Raw genomic sequence first — 16,312 nt, forward strand, 5'->3', positions numbered from 1 at the left:
ATCCAGCCATACCCAAAAATCTCCTCAGATGCATTTTACCGATATGCAGAGTGATAGCCTTGACCGTAACATCTACAAATTGTACTTTACTGTGTCACACAATATGTCTTAAAAACGTAATACAAGCATTACAAAACTTAACCTTACATAAATTGTCAGATTTGCATCACTGAATTGATACAGAATTTCCAACTGGTCTCCAGGCGATTTTTTTCAGGTATAATGTCATCAATGTATGCATCACAATTATCTGGTCTAGACGTTGTCATGTTCATTAAATGCTGGGAATTTTACAAAACAATCTGTACAGGTGTATAAGGACCCAATTTTTCACAAAATAACCAACTGATACTTGTGTGGCTCCAGTTTCACTAATAACCCTGCAAAACAGACTGAAATAACCAACTGATACTTGTGTGGCTCCAGTTTCACTAATAACACTGCAAAAACAGACTGAAATAACCAACTGATACTTGTGTGGCTCCAGTTTCACTAATAACCCTGCAAAACAGACTGAAATAACCAACTGATACTTGTGTGGCTCCAGTTTCACTAATAACACTGCAAAAACAGACTGAAATAACCAACTGATACTTGTGTGGCTCCAGTTTCACTAATAACACTGCAAAAACAGACTGAAATAACCAACTGATACTTGTGTGGCTCCAGTTTCACTAATAACACTGCAAAAACAGACTGAAATAACCAACTGATACTTGTGTGGCTCCAGTTTCACTAATAACCCTGCAAAAACAGACTGAAATAACCAACTGATACTTGTGTGGCTCCAGTTTCACTAATAACCCTGCAAAAACAGACTGGATCTTGTTCCTGTTCAACAATGTCTTTGGTCACCCTAATTAGAGAAAATGAGTAGTAAAATGAGAATCATTGTAATCAATAACTATTGATTGATCAATACTTGAAGCAAAACTGACCTCATCAAAAGACTGACCAATAAATGAGTCGGCTAAAGGAATAATTTTCTAATTAACATTATTCTCAAGGGCTTTGTGACCTAGCTCTGGTTTACTACACAAGCAGGATATAAAACAAGGATTTCAATCTCAACAGGATTAACTTTCTGGTGCAAACATGGCTTATTGGTTAAAAGTGGATAACCACAATCTTTTCTCCAGCTAGGTCATTGCCTTGTAATAAATTAATACCCTCAACAGGGAATGTGACCTTGACCCTTTGGAATAAGAGTATTTAGAATAGCTCTTGACTTGATTCTGTTGCTTTTTTCAATCTGTAGCAATCAGAAATGATGTACCCTTTCTTTTTACATCAAGTGCACATAGGAAGAGATAATTATTTCTGATCAGTCTTATCAGAAGTTCGATTTCTAAAAGTGGTGCCAGATTGAAATTTGAAACCAAGATTGACATGGTTTTTTTTTTACCAAACAACTGCTGAGTGGATTTATTGATGAATGAAACTTGTTAAGTCAAGGAATACTCATTAGCTGCATGAGCAAGATTTTCTAAAAGTTCTGAACTTTTGCTCATCAAGATTGGTCTTGACATCAATATGGACAAAATTCTTGATCTCATCAATTAATATCAGCTGTCTGAGGATATTGTAATCTTGATCAACCTTCTTTCCACTTGCCAGTTCATTTTTCTATTTTTTTTCCTTCTCTGCCACTTCTTTCATCTCTCTCTCTCTCTCTGCGTTTATTTGCTTTTTCCTCATCTCTCATTCTGCATTTACATAACCTTTTCCTCTGAATCTGCAACTTCATCATTTTTTTTTTTAAATTGAAGCTTTGCTAATTCAGTTTTGTCTGGTTTTTAACTGCAAGTCCATTAATTTTTTATACCAACTGGACACAAAAACACTTATCATCCAAAATGTTCTTTCCCACAAAATACTGAACCAAAATATTTTATTTTTCTTGCTTTGTTAAAAAACATTTCAATACAATCAAAATATTATAATGTCTGGCAAGCTTAAGCAACTCATCATATTTCATAATCTTTTGGGTAGGATTTGGAAAAAAGGTTAACTACATATGTGAAATTAAAATCTTATTTTGGACAATGAAAATTCCAAAGCCAATTTAAATATTAAAGACAATTTTTAATATCTCTGAAATGTTTTTAAGAAATTCAAATCTTGAGTGAGTCCCCAATTGTTATGAAGACTATGGCCTTAAACTACATAACAGAAACAAGAAAAACCAACAAGTTTAGTAAAATCAACAAAATAATTCTCGAAGTGAAAATTTAAAAGGAACTTTCAGCATTATGAATTAAATCTCAAATAATTCATATTCTGAATGAATTCCAAGTCTTGAATGTACTGATGTACAAATAGTCTTTTGTGATGTACCACAATGATACAAGCCAGAATGTCTTTGACTGTCTCAGTAATCCCAAACTAGTGTTTGAGTCTAAAAGCTCAATGAGCACTTGGTAATTCAAATGAATAATTTAAATAAATAATTCCTCTCAAATTATAACTGAAAAGTGATTCCACAGACTGATATTAAAATGGATGAATAACTGTTTGCCTGGTCTTCTTTATATACAGTGTCACCTGACCAACGACACAACAAAATGTCCTGGATATAGTTAATTTTCAGTGGAAATTTCCATTAAACAGTGTCAACAAGTTCTGTTCCAGAACATTCAAAGGTTGTAATCAAGGCTAGGTCCTGGAATCAAATCCAAATATACACTTTTAAAAAAATGACAGATAGGCCAGAACTCGACTCTGAATCACAGACAAAGGTCAGGCACACAATCTAAATTTAATATAACAATATTCTTACACTATTTTTATGCAGCAGACTTCTTTTCTAGATTATTTTTTTTTCAAGGACTCAGCTTCACCTGGTAGGACCCATAGAACCTAATATGGGTAATTCAGCAGCTAAACAAAGATGCAGCCACTCAACTTGTGCTAGATTTGAGAGGATGGGGAAATTTATCCCAACTAGCTGCATCCAGCATTAGCTCTATGCCAACTTGTGCTGAGATCTTTTTTTAGATATGAAGCTGCTTCAAATGGATTTGTGGACTGGAGATTGGGCTTTCTCCAGTATAAGGGGATTTAATTCATCTTTTTCTTATTCTCCTAATATACTTATGATTGGGAAACAAATTTGAAGACAATATTTTTTAATGTGTTTCTACAATGATACTTTATCATAATACACCGCTCCCTTGTTAACTCGTGCCTGGATAACTCGCGATCCCGCTTGTAACGCAGTGTCCGTCTTGGCTCCCGATTTTTTACAGAGAAAATGTATTTAAAATATCTTTACAATATGCTGAACATGAAAAAATTACGATAAGAATTGATAAATTAAACCTTGATACATTGTTCGTTTTATCATCGAAAATGGTAATTAATGCCTTTAAAAATAATCCATATTTTGAAATTTTCAAGTTCTAAAGAAGAATTAATTTCAGAGATCTCAAAAACGCTTAATTACGCGTATTTGGACGCCAATTTTTGATCTGGGAGGCAGAAAATCACTGAGGCGGGAGTCCTCCATACGCATGTAATAGGTGCGCAGGAAAATTCAAAGATTTGCCGGTCCTGTTTCAGCCACCTGCTTTGTGGGAAAATGTGTTGATCTGTGCTGATATTTACAATGACAGAATTCAGTGACTGAAAGACTCTTTGATGTACTGTTGGCATTTTATAAGAGTACATTAAAAAAAAAAAAAGAACATGATGCAACAGCCAGGCGGCTAGGTCAAAGGCTTTGACTGGCGGCCGAGTGAGAAAATGTACTGATATTTAGTGATTGAATTCAGAGGCAGAAAGACCCAGTTTTGAAATCCTAGCGAGACCTCTGTTTAAAGATATCATATATTATGTAAGTTTTTATGATAAATAGTTGTCAGTATACTGTAAATAAACAGTCTGGTGAAATAGCGATCAATGAAAACTTCTGGTAAATGCTAACAGGTGGCAACAGAAAATGAAATAAACACCAATTAAACGTCTTCCTGTGTGAAAGTCACGTTCTAATTCTTTAATTCCGTTTCATTGTAAACATTATAATCACAACGTATTCTGTTCATTGAAAACATGAAAAGAGTCAATCAACCGTCACATCGAAACCCGTGAGTACTTCTGTGAGAACCTAATTACATGTACATGCTGGCTTTGTTTTGATAACAACTTGGGGAAGTGTTTGTTGCATTAAAAAAAAAAATCGATTACAAGAGACCTCAGGTGCTGGATTAAGGGTCTTGGAGCTGCCTTTGACGTAAAGCAAAACAGTAACAGAGACAATGACGATGATAGTGACTTCGAATGTTTCAGTGAAACTGATGTCATTAATGCCGAGGCTGTTTGGGAGAAATTCGTACAGACTCATGGTCCTGAGATGGGCGTTTCTCTCGATGATATGGAGGAGTGGATTTGTGCTGACAATGATTGCCCCACAGCCGAATACATGTCAGATGAAACTATAATTATTTCTATAGCGAACAAATTTGCAGCAGAAGACGATTCTAACTGGAGTAACACAAGTGTTGAAAGTGATGCAGACGCAGATTTTACACCCCCCCCCACCCCTCTGCACAGGAAGCAATCAAATATTTTGATATTGCCATAAGGTGGCTGGAGTCCCAAAATGTTGACTACATAAAGCTCATGCAGTTGAGAAATCTGAGGGATTTTGCTCGGCGGCAGAGAAACCAAGGAGTAACAGACACACACAAAAAAATAACTGATTTTTTTCAAAAAGTGATTTGATATTTGTCAAGCGTGGCACAAACGGCAAGTATTAACTTGTTCTAATTTACGTTGTTTTAAATTTGTAGACCAATTAAATATGTTAGTACTGATTAACCCTTGTTTTTTTTGTTTTCCATTTTACTTCTATCACATTCAAAAATATTTATCTATCTATCGTTCGATCGACACTGTTTCTCGAAAAGAGTCAATCTTTTGTATATAAAAAAACGTCTAATTTGGATCAAAGAATAAAACTAGAATGTATCCAATTCAACATAAAAATTAGTGACGTAGTACACAATGTGTGAAGTGGTACACATGTTAAGCGAACGGAAACCACGTGGAATAATGTTTTTGATGATCGCCTCAATATACTGTAATTTATCCTGAAATTAATGTTGTCCTATGAGGAAATAATAAAGTACACCGTTATGAAGAGATATTTATTAACATTTAACCTCAGAACGATTATAAAGTGAGTATTCAACAGTATAATCTGTCTACCCCCCCCCACTTATTTCTCCGTTATGTCGTCAATCACTTTATTGGTTTTGGGCTTATTTTATAGGTTCCTCGATAACTCGCGCCTCACCTATAGTGTGGTCGATGTTTCTGGACCCCGATGTACACGAGTTATCTAGGGAGTGGTGTATATGCATAGCCTCACTGCAGTCATATTTTAAAATATGTCAAAGCATGAATATCCATTCCAGTGGTGACTTGAATATGGTTAGAACTGTGCACCAATCCCTCAATCCACGAAGAGAATGCTCTTATGTGACTCTCACCTAGCAGCATAAGTCTTTTAGCATTTTTGTGGCTAAAAGCATGCATGGGAAGGCAGATTTTATAGTTAAGTGACCATACTCTCAACATATTTATGCTCAGGTACCTACTTAGGAAGAAATAAATTTTACTTCAAAAATTGTTTTCATTCAGACCCAAATAAAAGAATTTTTTTCAATGAACTGACTATAACAATGTTTTGACAAATAACTCATCAAAGTCTAAAAAAATTACTTAAGACATGTATCAATCTATATAGATTTGTAGAAATGTGCTCAACTAGAAACTGGACGTGAGATTGATAACCTAAGATGGGAACTTTTCGGATATTTAAATGCGGCAAAGTCACTTAAAAGTGGAAGATGAAATCAGACTTCAGAAAGATTAAATATTTATGGCCTTCCACTCATCAGGTAATATAGCATGTAGAAAATGCAACAGTAAATATTTTTCTGGGTTCTTGGATAGCTCTTAAACATTTTGTTTTTACCAAAGTCAGCTTTGCAAAGAGTTTCTAATTGGTAATGTAAATGGATGTGACCAGAAAAACCAAGAACTATAAACGTGTTCATATTCACTGAAATATGTTTTTACTACAATGCATAACTTGGTCGCATTTTGATCTATCAGAACTACTGTATTATCTCTGGCATCAGCATTCACACACTGAAAAGCCTCAGTGCATTTTCTTACGTCTTAGGAAACAGTCTGGAATGGGTTTAAATGACCTGATTTGGAAAGGGAGACTAAGGGGGATAACTTTGTAAATACTTTTACACCTGTAATCACAAAACATTGTAAGTGGATGGATACTCAAAACATTATCAGAAAAGTAGATACATGTTACCCATATTTAATGATTCACTGACTTCAATTCATTTTCTGTTCATGCTAGAATCATTTAGATGATTATGTATGGAATGCATTCCTGAATGTATATACAAGTTTCAGAAAAATAAAACTTGCAAATTTCACTTGGAATGTAAAAATACAACATTTTTATTGGTCAGATTTAGAGTCAAGCACAGTTTTAAGTCTACTAAGAATCATATGTCTTGTTAAGTATATCTGCTTTTATAAAATCAATGTTGATTACACAGATTTGACAAAAGTGTATGAATTCTGCAGAGATTGATGTTAACTGATATGGTTGCAAACTCATTTTTATTTAAAATAATGAAACAGAAGAAAGTTGCCCACACTCTTAATAATCACATTAACAGTCCTGTAAAAAAACAAAAAATAAAGTTAAAATAAAGTATAAAGAACTTTTGTAACCTTTAGCAATTTATGACCCATCATAAATTGGTCATACAGGCTTTCTGTTGTTAAAGGCTGTTGATCTTTATAACCATATGATACTGTAAAATTCACTCATCAATAATCTCTGTTTTGTGTATTTGAAAAGTGGAGCCTGGTCTTCAACCTGTGCAAATTTGACAAATTCTTTCAAATTCATTCAGCTATTAATTTATGGGCAATTAATGATATGGTAGTTTTCCCCATACTTCTCTGTGCAAAATCTACTTGAGAATAGATACACAAGAGCAGTGTAAAAAAATGCACATCAGCCTACACATATTTCAAGTGATATTGGATTACTTGGAACTTTAGCTATGGAAAAATACGAATTATTAAAAAAATTAAATCATTCAATATTGCACCACTGCTGATCATTAAAGCTAATAACCCAAAAACAGCTTGGGGAACCAAAATCACAGATGCTTTAGAGTCTTTTTTAAAGGAACAAAACTGGAATTTCACAACAGACCTACAACTAACAAGTTATCAACTGTAATTCTTTAGTCAACATTGATCCAATACATTACATATTAATTAACCAATTATTTTTTTATTGGACATTTATCACAGTATTTCCTATAATGACAAGTCTATGTCTACACCGCTTTTGCAATTTTTTTTATTTATAAAAACAAAAACAGACTATAGTAAATTAACCTTACAGAACTCTTAAGTTCCATAACGAAGTCTCCCGATGCTCTTTAAAAAATTTCAAGGGCTTAATATGGGGGAAATATGGTACAAGAAAAGACATCCAAGTTAAGAAAATTCTTAAAGTTCCATTATTCTAACTTCATTCTGATTTAAAATACTGAGCCTCAAAAGTTGTAGACTTTCGTTTGTGTTTAAATTAGGGCGTAACACATTCTGATTTAAAATACTGAGCCTCAAAAGTTGTAGACTTTCGTTTGTGTTTAAATTAGGGCGTAACACATTCTGATTTAAAATACTGAGCCTCAAAAGTTGTAGACTTTCGTTTGTGTTTAAATTAGGGCTTAACACATTCTGATTTAAAATACTGAGCCTCAAAAGTTGTAGACTTTCGTTTGTGTTTAAATTAGGGCGTAACACATTCTGATTTAAAATACTGAGCCTCAAAAGTTGTAGACTTTCGTTTGTGTTTAAATTAGGGCGTAACACATTCTGATTTAAAATACTGAGCCTCAAAAGTTGTAGACTTTCGTTTGTGTTTAAATTAACACATTCTGATTGTGATAATACTGTCATGATAACGTTACATGTACCATTGCTAATCCTCTGTCATTCACATTTGACTTGTATTGATGTAGATTTTACTATACATAAGTATTGTATTTTGACCTTGATATGTCTGCAGTAGCCAGTTATGACAAAAATAAAAGAGTGCCATATTACATACTACCAATCTTTCTACAACTAATGATTGGTACCCATAAAATCTAATAATTAGACACTGTAGAAAGAACTCAAAACAAAAATTTGAGTTTGATTATCAAATGGTAATTACATTTGCAACAACTATTGGTAAACGTGTAAAATCTAAGTACTATTGATCAAATCAATTTATCACAGATCAAGAATAATTTCATGTAAATATTAATTAATGTATTAAATGTTCTTAAAGTGATATGATACATTAGATAGTTCTACATTCATACAATAGATAGTTCTACATTCATACAATAGATAGTTCTACTTTCATACAATAGACAGTTCTAGTATTCATACAACAGATAGTTCTAACATTTATACAGATTATGTTTATGAATTAAATTCATCATCAAGAGAAAGAGGATTTAAAGCTTCACAAATTCTATCGCTCGAATTCTGGTTTTTGAGAAAACCTGCTGCCTGGAAAAGCTCATTTTCTGTATCCTCATTTTCTCTTTGTTCTTCTTTTAACGTTGATGACAATGATCCAGGGTTTAATGTCGAGCCTCGTTTCCATTTGGTCAGAACTTTGTCCAAGCGATTGATAAAACTATCAATTTCTGACTTATTCACTCCAATAGCTGCAGCTGCTGTCAAATATGAACATGGGTAATTATTACTGTGTGCCCCAAAATTCACAAATTTGATTCCATTAACATTAGTCTCTTTGCCAAGCTGTGCCACCACTCTGAAACAGAGAAAGTCTAAATGAGGAAATGAAACATCAATGGTGGCAAAAATAGGCTACAAGGGAATGTAAGCAACACCTATACAAAAATCTTATCTAGCATCACAATTTCAGATGGCTAACAATTATTGTTCACCTCAAATTATTCTACCTTTTCTTCAATATTTAAGCTTGGTCTACCCCACATTCACACCCACCCACCCCATTTATATAATTGAACTGGCCTGGAAATCATTCAACTCTTGAGTTTGAGTTTAAATTTGAGATTTTGTTTTGTTTCAGCTAGTTATAGATGATGTTACTTTTGTAAAGCTATTTCTGACTGGCTGATAGTGGAAACTTAAGCAATAAGAGTTTTATGAACAAGTATAATGTGACTTTCAAAAACTAATGCATGTATGGATGCATGCATATATGTAAAGGGTTTAATGGCATATAAGTACAAACATGGCTACATTGTACTGAATTAGTTTATGTATCCTGAAAAGCCATGCATGCATGAAAAACAATGATATTAAGGCAAAGAAGGGTAAAATCCATTAAATACAAAGCCATATTTTTAGCTCTACTGGTCACAGACCAGATGATCCTACAGAATGGACCGTTGTCCAACATTCATCCCATAGCACAAGTTTGTTCTTGTTACTCCACATAATCTGCTTGGATGATTGTCATAAAACATTAGACATACATAAATCCTAAGTTTCAGTTGGTCCTAAATGAAAATGTTTTTGCTCATACATCCAATTTGGCGATCATGAATTTCTTGTTATCACCACTCATTCTACATGGATGGTTGTATAAAAATGTGGTTTTCATTAAAATTCTTTTTGCATCAAACATGGCTACACAACAGCAGCCATCTTTAAAATCTTTTTATTGCTATTCCTCCTGGACAGAAAGTTTGATATGGGTTTTTTTCCTGGAAGATTCATGGTCTTAAATAAAAACTGCTAATCCAATATCCACTATGGCTAACACAGTGGCTATTTTTAAACTCAAGTCATTACTACTCTTAGAGTGAAAGTCATACAGACATTTCATTTTCAGCAAAAGACTTCCTACAATGTCTAGTCGCTACTAAATATGGGACCAATCTGAAACCCAGTATAGCGACCATGGCAGCAATCTGGAAAATCTTGTAGCTACTTCTTTTAAAAGGAAAGTCATATCGACATTGGGTTTTCACTCTCTGACTTCTTATGGTGTCATGTTGTTCCTGAATGAAAATGATACTGATAAGACATTCAATATTGTGGCCATTTTACAAATCTTTTCTCACTACTCCTCCAGAACTGAAGGTTATTATCAACATAAATTTCATGAAATGAATTCTTATGTAGATGGTCCTTCTGCAAGTACTGAGAGCCTTGGCTACTAAGCCTGCTTCCTTGCAGCTATTGCTAGGCTGAACCCCAGATTGACATAATGGCTACTACTTGAGTTAGTGCACATGCTGCTACAGTTTCTACATCAAGCTTGCAAACTATCTACTTTAATGAGAAAGGAACTTTAAAACACTCACCAAAGTTTTGTGCCACTCATTTCCACCAAGAAATACATATAATCCTCAAGAATTAATGTTTATATTCACATATTCTTCATACTGGGATAAGGCTTGTCACTAATTTGTCTTTCAAAATATCTGTTCAGCTACCAATGACTGGAATATTTCTTTGGAAGAAAAAAAATTGTAAAAATAAATCTATCTCCCTTGCATTTTCATCTAAATGAAATGTTGGCCCTGAATCTGCGATAAAGTCATCCACATGTAATGGTCTCACGTGTTCTGACCAAACAAGATCGTCATGTTGTTTCATCCTCACATTCAAATAAATCTGAAATGTCATGTGTAGAAATAGGGCTTATACTTATGTCCAATCCTTCATCTTGAATTTAATTATTAAACTCAATGTTATTTGCAATCTCATCGCTTTTAAATCCTTCAAAACTGGCATCAGAATCATCGGAATATATATATGAAGGTTGCCATTTTGTGTACTTTCTACAATCAACCTCATTTTCAGTGGTAATTTTTGCTTATAGGATGTAAAGCTACTAATAGAACACTGTCATAATTTTATGTAAGTACTACTTTCACTGGCTAAATATATTTAAAGAAACCAGATGTTTGCAATTTCTTCTAATGCAAAGCTTTAATATGAAATGTATGTATGCATCTCAGGGTTTTCTCATCCCTTGGCCATAAATGTTTGAGTCAACAGGGACAGAGAGATTAATACTTTCAACACACAAATGCATCTGTAGGGAAGCAAAGCTATTTTTAGTGAGGCATATATGCAGTAGCAGAAGGTAAAGAGTTAATATCCAGTAATAATGCTCCAATGAACAGATTGAAAATCCTATTGCTAATTCTCCTGGATGGATGGTCCTATAGGCATAGTGTTTTCAGCAAACATTTTGAGGATCTCTAACTTGTCCTAAATGACAATGGTGCTGATATTACATCTAATATATGACTGCCACCGTGACAAATTAAGAAATATCATTGCTCAAGAATATCATAGTTGGTTTCAATTCCTTGGCATCCGTCCATCTACGGGAGACGATGGCGTAGCTCCAAAGTACACTTTTGCTTATCCTTCTTTTTAGCTCTCTTTTCAGCTTGTTTTATTCTTCTCTTTTCCTCTGCATTTTGAACTCCCTGCCTGACAGCTAGACGCCAGCTGGAACGGTTGTTTGCACAGCTCTCCCAGTCGTTGACATTGATGTTTGCTGTCTTCATATCCTTCTTGCAAACATTTTTGTAGCGCAGATGTGGTCGTCCAGTTGGTCGTGCACCTTCTGCTAACTCCCCATATAACAGGTCCTTGGGAATGCGACCTGGGTCCATTCTCTTGACATGGCCGAGCCAGCGAAGGCGCCTCTCGCTGAGTATGGAGAACATGCTGTTCATGTTGGCGCGTTCTAGAACCTCTGTGTTGGGTACTTTGTCCTGCCACTGGATGTGCAGAATGCGCCGCAGACATCTCAGATGGAAGCTGTTGAGTTTCCTCTGGTGTCTTGCATAGGTGGTCCATGTTTCGCTGCTGTAGAGAAGTGAGCTGAGCATGCAGGCTTGGTAGACACGCAGTTTGGTCTTCTCTGTGAGGTTGGGGTTGTTCCAGACCCTCTGGTTAAGTCTGGCCATCACTGCTGCTGCCTTGGCAATCCTGCTGCCCACCTCAGAATCAATGGAGAGTGAGCTGGAGATGTTAGACCTGAGGTATGTGAAGTTCTCGACAACTTCCAAATTGTACCCATCGATGGAGACAGAGGGAGGGGAGTCTGTGTCCTGTGCCATGACATTCGTTTTCTTCAAACTGATGGTCAGTCCAAATTCCTTACATGCATGGGAGAGGCAGCATACCAGCTGCTGAAGTCCATCTTCCGTGTGTGATGTCAAGGCTGCATCGTCGGCAAAGAGCAATTCACGGATGAGTACCTCTGTGACTTTAGTCTTAGCACGGAGACGGGCGATGTTGAACAGCTTGCCGTCAGCCCTGGTATGGATGTACACTCCCTCGCTGCAGTCCTTGAATGCGTACTGGAGAAGCATGGAGAAGAAGATGGCAAAGAGTGTCGGTGCAAGGACACAGCCTTGTTTGACTCCGCTAATGACTGGGAATGCTTCAGATGTTGCGCCATTGAAGCACACTGTGCTGTGCATGTTCTCGTGGAACGACATAATGACACCAAGCAGACGTGGGGGGCAGCCGATCTTCTGCAGGAGTCTGAAGAGTCCACTCCGATTAACCATGTCAAACGCCTTCATCAGGTCTATGAAGGCAATGTAGAGGGGCATCTGCTGCTCGCGACACTTCTCCTGCAGCTGACGTAGTGAGAAGATCATGTCTACAGTTGACCTGCCGGCTCGAAATCCACACTGGGACTCTGGGTAGACGCGGGAGGCTAGGATCTGCAAGCGCGCCAAGGCAACATGGGCGAAAGCCTTTCCAACGATGCTGAGGAGGGAGATGCCCTGATAGTTGTTGCAGTCGCTATGGTCTCCTTTGTTTTTGTACAAAGTGACGATGTTGGCGTCACGCATGTCCTGTGGGATGTATCCCTGTTCCCAGCAAAGGCAGAGGAGTGTGTGTAGGGGCTGGAGCAGTGCTGGTTTTCAGCTCTTGAGGACTTCAGGCGGAATGCCGTCGCTTCCAGGAGCCTTCCCACAGGCAAGGCAATCGATGGCTTTTCCGAGCTCTTCCAGGGTGGGCTGTGTGTCTAGCTCCTCCATGACAGGCAGGTCTGGAATGGCGTCCAGGGCAGTTCCAGTGACATTGTTTTAGGTTGCATATAGCTCGAGATAGTGCTCAACCCATCGCTGCAGTTGTTTCCCCTGGTCTGTGATGACTTCGCCCGTCTTGGACTTGAGGGGGGCGGTCTTGTAGCTGGGGGGGCCTGTCGCCTTTATGATACCCTCATACATTCCTCTTGTATCCCCGGTGTCAGCAGCTGTCTGTATACTGTTGCAAAGGTTCAGCCAGTAGGTGTTGGCACAGCAGCGGGCGGTCTTCTGGGCATTATTCCTTGCAATCCTGAGGGCTTGTAATGTTCTGGGGCTAGGTGCAGCCTTGTATGCCAGGAGGGCTTTCCTCTTTGCCTCAGTCACGGGCTCCATCTCCTCCCAGTTTGCCTCATACCAGTCGACATTCTTTCACTCCCTCTTCCCGTAAGCTGTGATGGCTGAATTGTACACAGAGTCACGGATATGGGACCACTTGGAGTCAATGGTGTCATCAGGTGTCACTTTGGTGAGGGCTTCCTTCAGTTTGCTGATGAACTGCTGTGTTTTCTCTGGGTTGCTTGCACAGCAGGTGTTGATACGTGGGTGACCCTTCTTCTTGGCGTGGTGCAGCTTCTTGGGTAATATTCGCACCTTGCTGGCCATGAGGGAATGGTCCGTGTCACAATCGGCACTGTGGTAGCTGCGGGTAAGGAGGACACTGGCCAGTTCTGCATGCCTGGTGATGACAAGGTCTAGCTGGTGCCAGTGGCGTGAACGTGGGTGTCTCCACGACACCTGGTGGATCTCCTTGCATTTGAAGAAAGTGTTGGTCACACATAGGCTGTGGGAGCAGCACATCTCCAGCAGTTGCTGACCATTCTCGTTGATCTTGCCCCTTCCGTAAAAGCCGAGACAGGTGGACCAGGCCTCATGGTCAGCTCCCACTCTAGCATTGAAGTCTCCTAGTAAGTAAAGGCTTTCATTGTTGGGGATACTGGATATCGCCTGATCCAGAGCCTCATAAAACTTGTCTTTCTCCTCGTAGGTGGAGCAGAGGGTTGGGGCGTACACACTGAAGATGTTGACAGGGCCTAAGGATGTTGACAGCCAGAGGGCAAGGATTCTCTCAGTACCTGATGATGGAGGTTCAATGAAGGCGATTAGCGTGTTCTTGACGGCAAAGCCTACACCATGCTGCCTAGGTTCATCCAAGGGCTTCCCCTGCCAAAAGAATGTGTAATTGGCTTCCCTGATGGTGCCGCTGTCAGCCAGTCGGGTCTCCTGGAGGCAAGCAATGTCGATGTTCAGTCGGGAGAGTTCTCTGTCAATGACAGCAGTCTTCCGTGCATCGTCAATCTGCTGTTGGTCAGTGGTCAATCCAGGACACATGGTCCTGATGTTCCAGGTTGCAAAACGAAGAGTTGGAGTCTTTTTATTTCTTCTTTTAGTCTTTCCTGGTGCAGCGTTTTGTGGCTCACTTGTCGAGATGGTTCTCTAAGCTCCACGCACCCAGTGAAGCAGGCAGGCCATGGCGGGCAGCACCTTACTGACTGGGGGCTGCCCAGCTTGAGGCGGGTGGTAGCTGTCCAGTGAGACCTGGTGATCTCTCCCACCGTCAGAAGTAACCCCTGGCGCCAAGCTCCACGCCAATCGAGATTTGACTTAGAACTGGTAAACTGCTACTTCTCGTGTTGTGCCGATGCCGTACAACGACGCTGGAGTGTCCTCTATAGTGGAGCTATGTAGCCTGGGCAGGGTGGTATGGAGAATCAGCTGTTGCCCATGCAGCAGATCCCCCCTCTCCACACAGCTGGTGTGCCCAAGGGAACGACGAATGCCGATACAGCTTGGCACCAACGGCGTTGCAGGAGTTGCCGGAATGACGTTGAAGTCAATGTCATACCGCCTTAGGGACTACATCTCCTGATTTTCTGTCGGGGTTTACTCCCTTAGCCTTTCCCATGAGTGGGTATAGCCACAAGGCAGCAGAGGTTTGGAATCGGAGTGTTCCTTCTCCTAGATGAGCTACCATCCAAGGTTTACGAGTCCCATCTACCCGAAGCAACTGGTTTTAAGGCGCCAGTGGGCCGCCTTCACCCCTTCTCCTGTTAGTAGAAAACATGGTCTGCCGGGCTTCAAATCTAAGCCACTCGCGAAGGCCAGGAGCTGGATTTTAGTTGACAGAGGCAGTAAGAGACGCAGGCTGTATGGGGCATTTTGGAGGATTGGGGCGCTTGTCTCCCACTCCCACCCCGGGCAATGTCAACCTTACTCAACAGTAAAAAAGAAGAAATGGTCTTTCCTTGCATTCCTGGAAATTCTTTTTGGACAGTGGAGCACAAGTCACTTGAAGAACTCATATTTATATAAGCCAAACTCTTTTAAAAAGTCCCAGACATTTCTCAGCATGGAACATTATTATGGGATGTATACCAGGATAGAATGGTTGCTTCTAATAGTTGCCTTTTATGACATGCTGTAGGTCTTATCAGGCCTATTCCATCTCACCAAACCAATAGAGTTGCCATAAGCAAAAATGTCCAATCAGGCTGTTATTTATGGTCTAATGAAGTGCAGGAGGAAGTAAAACACGACAAATGATTTCACTTCTAACTGAATCTTCTCTGAAGAATGGAAAATAATGAAGACATAAAAAAGGAATCAAATGCATGTATGTACATGTATTGGGTTTAACGGGACAGCAGCATAATACAAACTGGTACCAATTAAAAGTGAAGTTCTAAAAATTAATTTTTACATTAAAATATGTGTCTAGGAAAACACTTACCCAATTACAATAATTTTAGGAATTACTTCTGCTATGTCCAGAATCCAGTCTTCCCACAGACTTGAAAATTCTCTCTTTCTATACTTTGCATAGAAAAAAGGGAAGTACTCATACAGATTACCTACCCTTATTTATGATGCAAGGTAGGAAGCAGCCTGCCAGATATAGCTAGTTTTAACTTAAGCACTGTCTTAGGATGCTCATATTGCAGGAAGAGGTGGAAGGGATCTGTAGTAATATAATTGGATAAATATATCTGGCGAACATCATTCACTACAAAATCTTCTTTTTCCATCAAATACATTAACCAATCACATTAATGTCATGATAATACAAGAGAGGAGGAGGAAATGCTAAGCATACAAACTCTCCCTATAGTTACCCTGCACAGTTCAAAGAACTA

The 16,312-nt window shown here is 38.5% G+C and overlaps 1 protein-coding gene across 2 annotated transcripts in view; it reads right to left on the reverse strand.

The window, feature by feature from the left end:
• Positions 1-5,133: 5,133 nt before the first annotated feature.
• The window catches only part of LOC149795827 (O-phosphoseryl-tRNA(Sec) selenium transferase-like), a 52,000-nt gene continuing 40,821 nt past the window's right edge, over positions 5,134-16,312 (reverse strand). The window contains exon 9 of one of the 2 annotated variants that reach the window (XM_089965726.1): positions 5,134-8,890. In XM_089965726.1, the coding sequence (XP_089821852.1) occupies positions 8,533-8,890 (358 nt within the window). In that variant the 3' untranslated portion in view covers positions 5,134-8,532. The remainder of the gene's footprint in view (positions 8,891-16,312) is intronic. The other variant, XR_016422418.1, reaches the window with a different exon arrangement.

This window comes from Sinohyriopsis cumingii, chromosome 7, assembly GCF_028554795.1.
Source record: "Sinohyriopsis cumingii isolate HCF-2022 chromosome 7, ASM2855479v2, whole genome shotgun sequence".
Lineage (NCBI taxonomy): Eukaryota > Metazoa > Mollusca > Bivalvia > Unionida > Unionidae > Sinohyriopsis > Sinohyriopsis cumingii.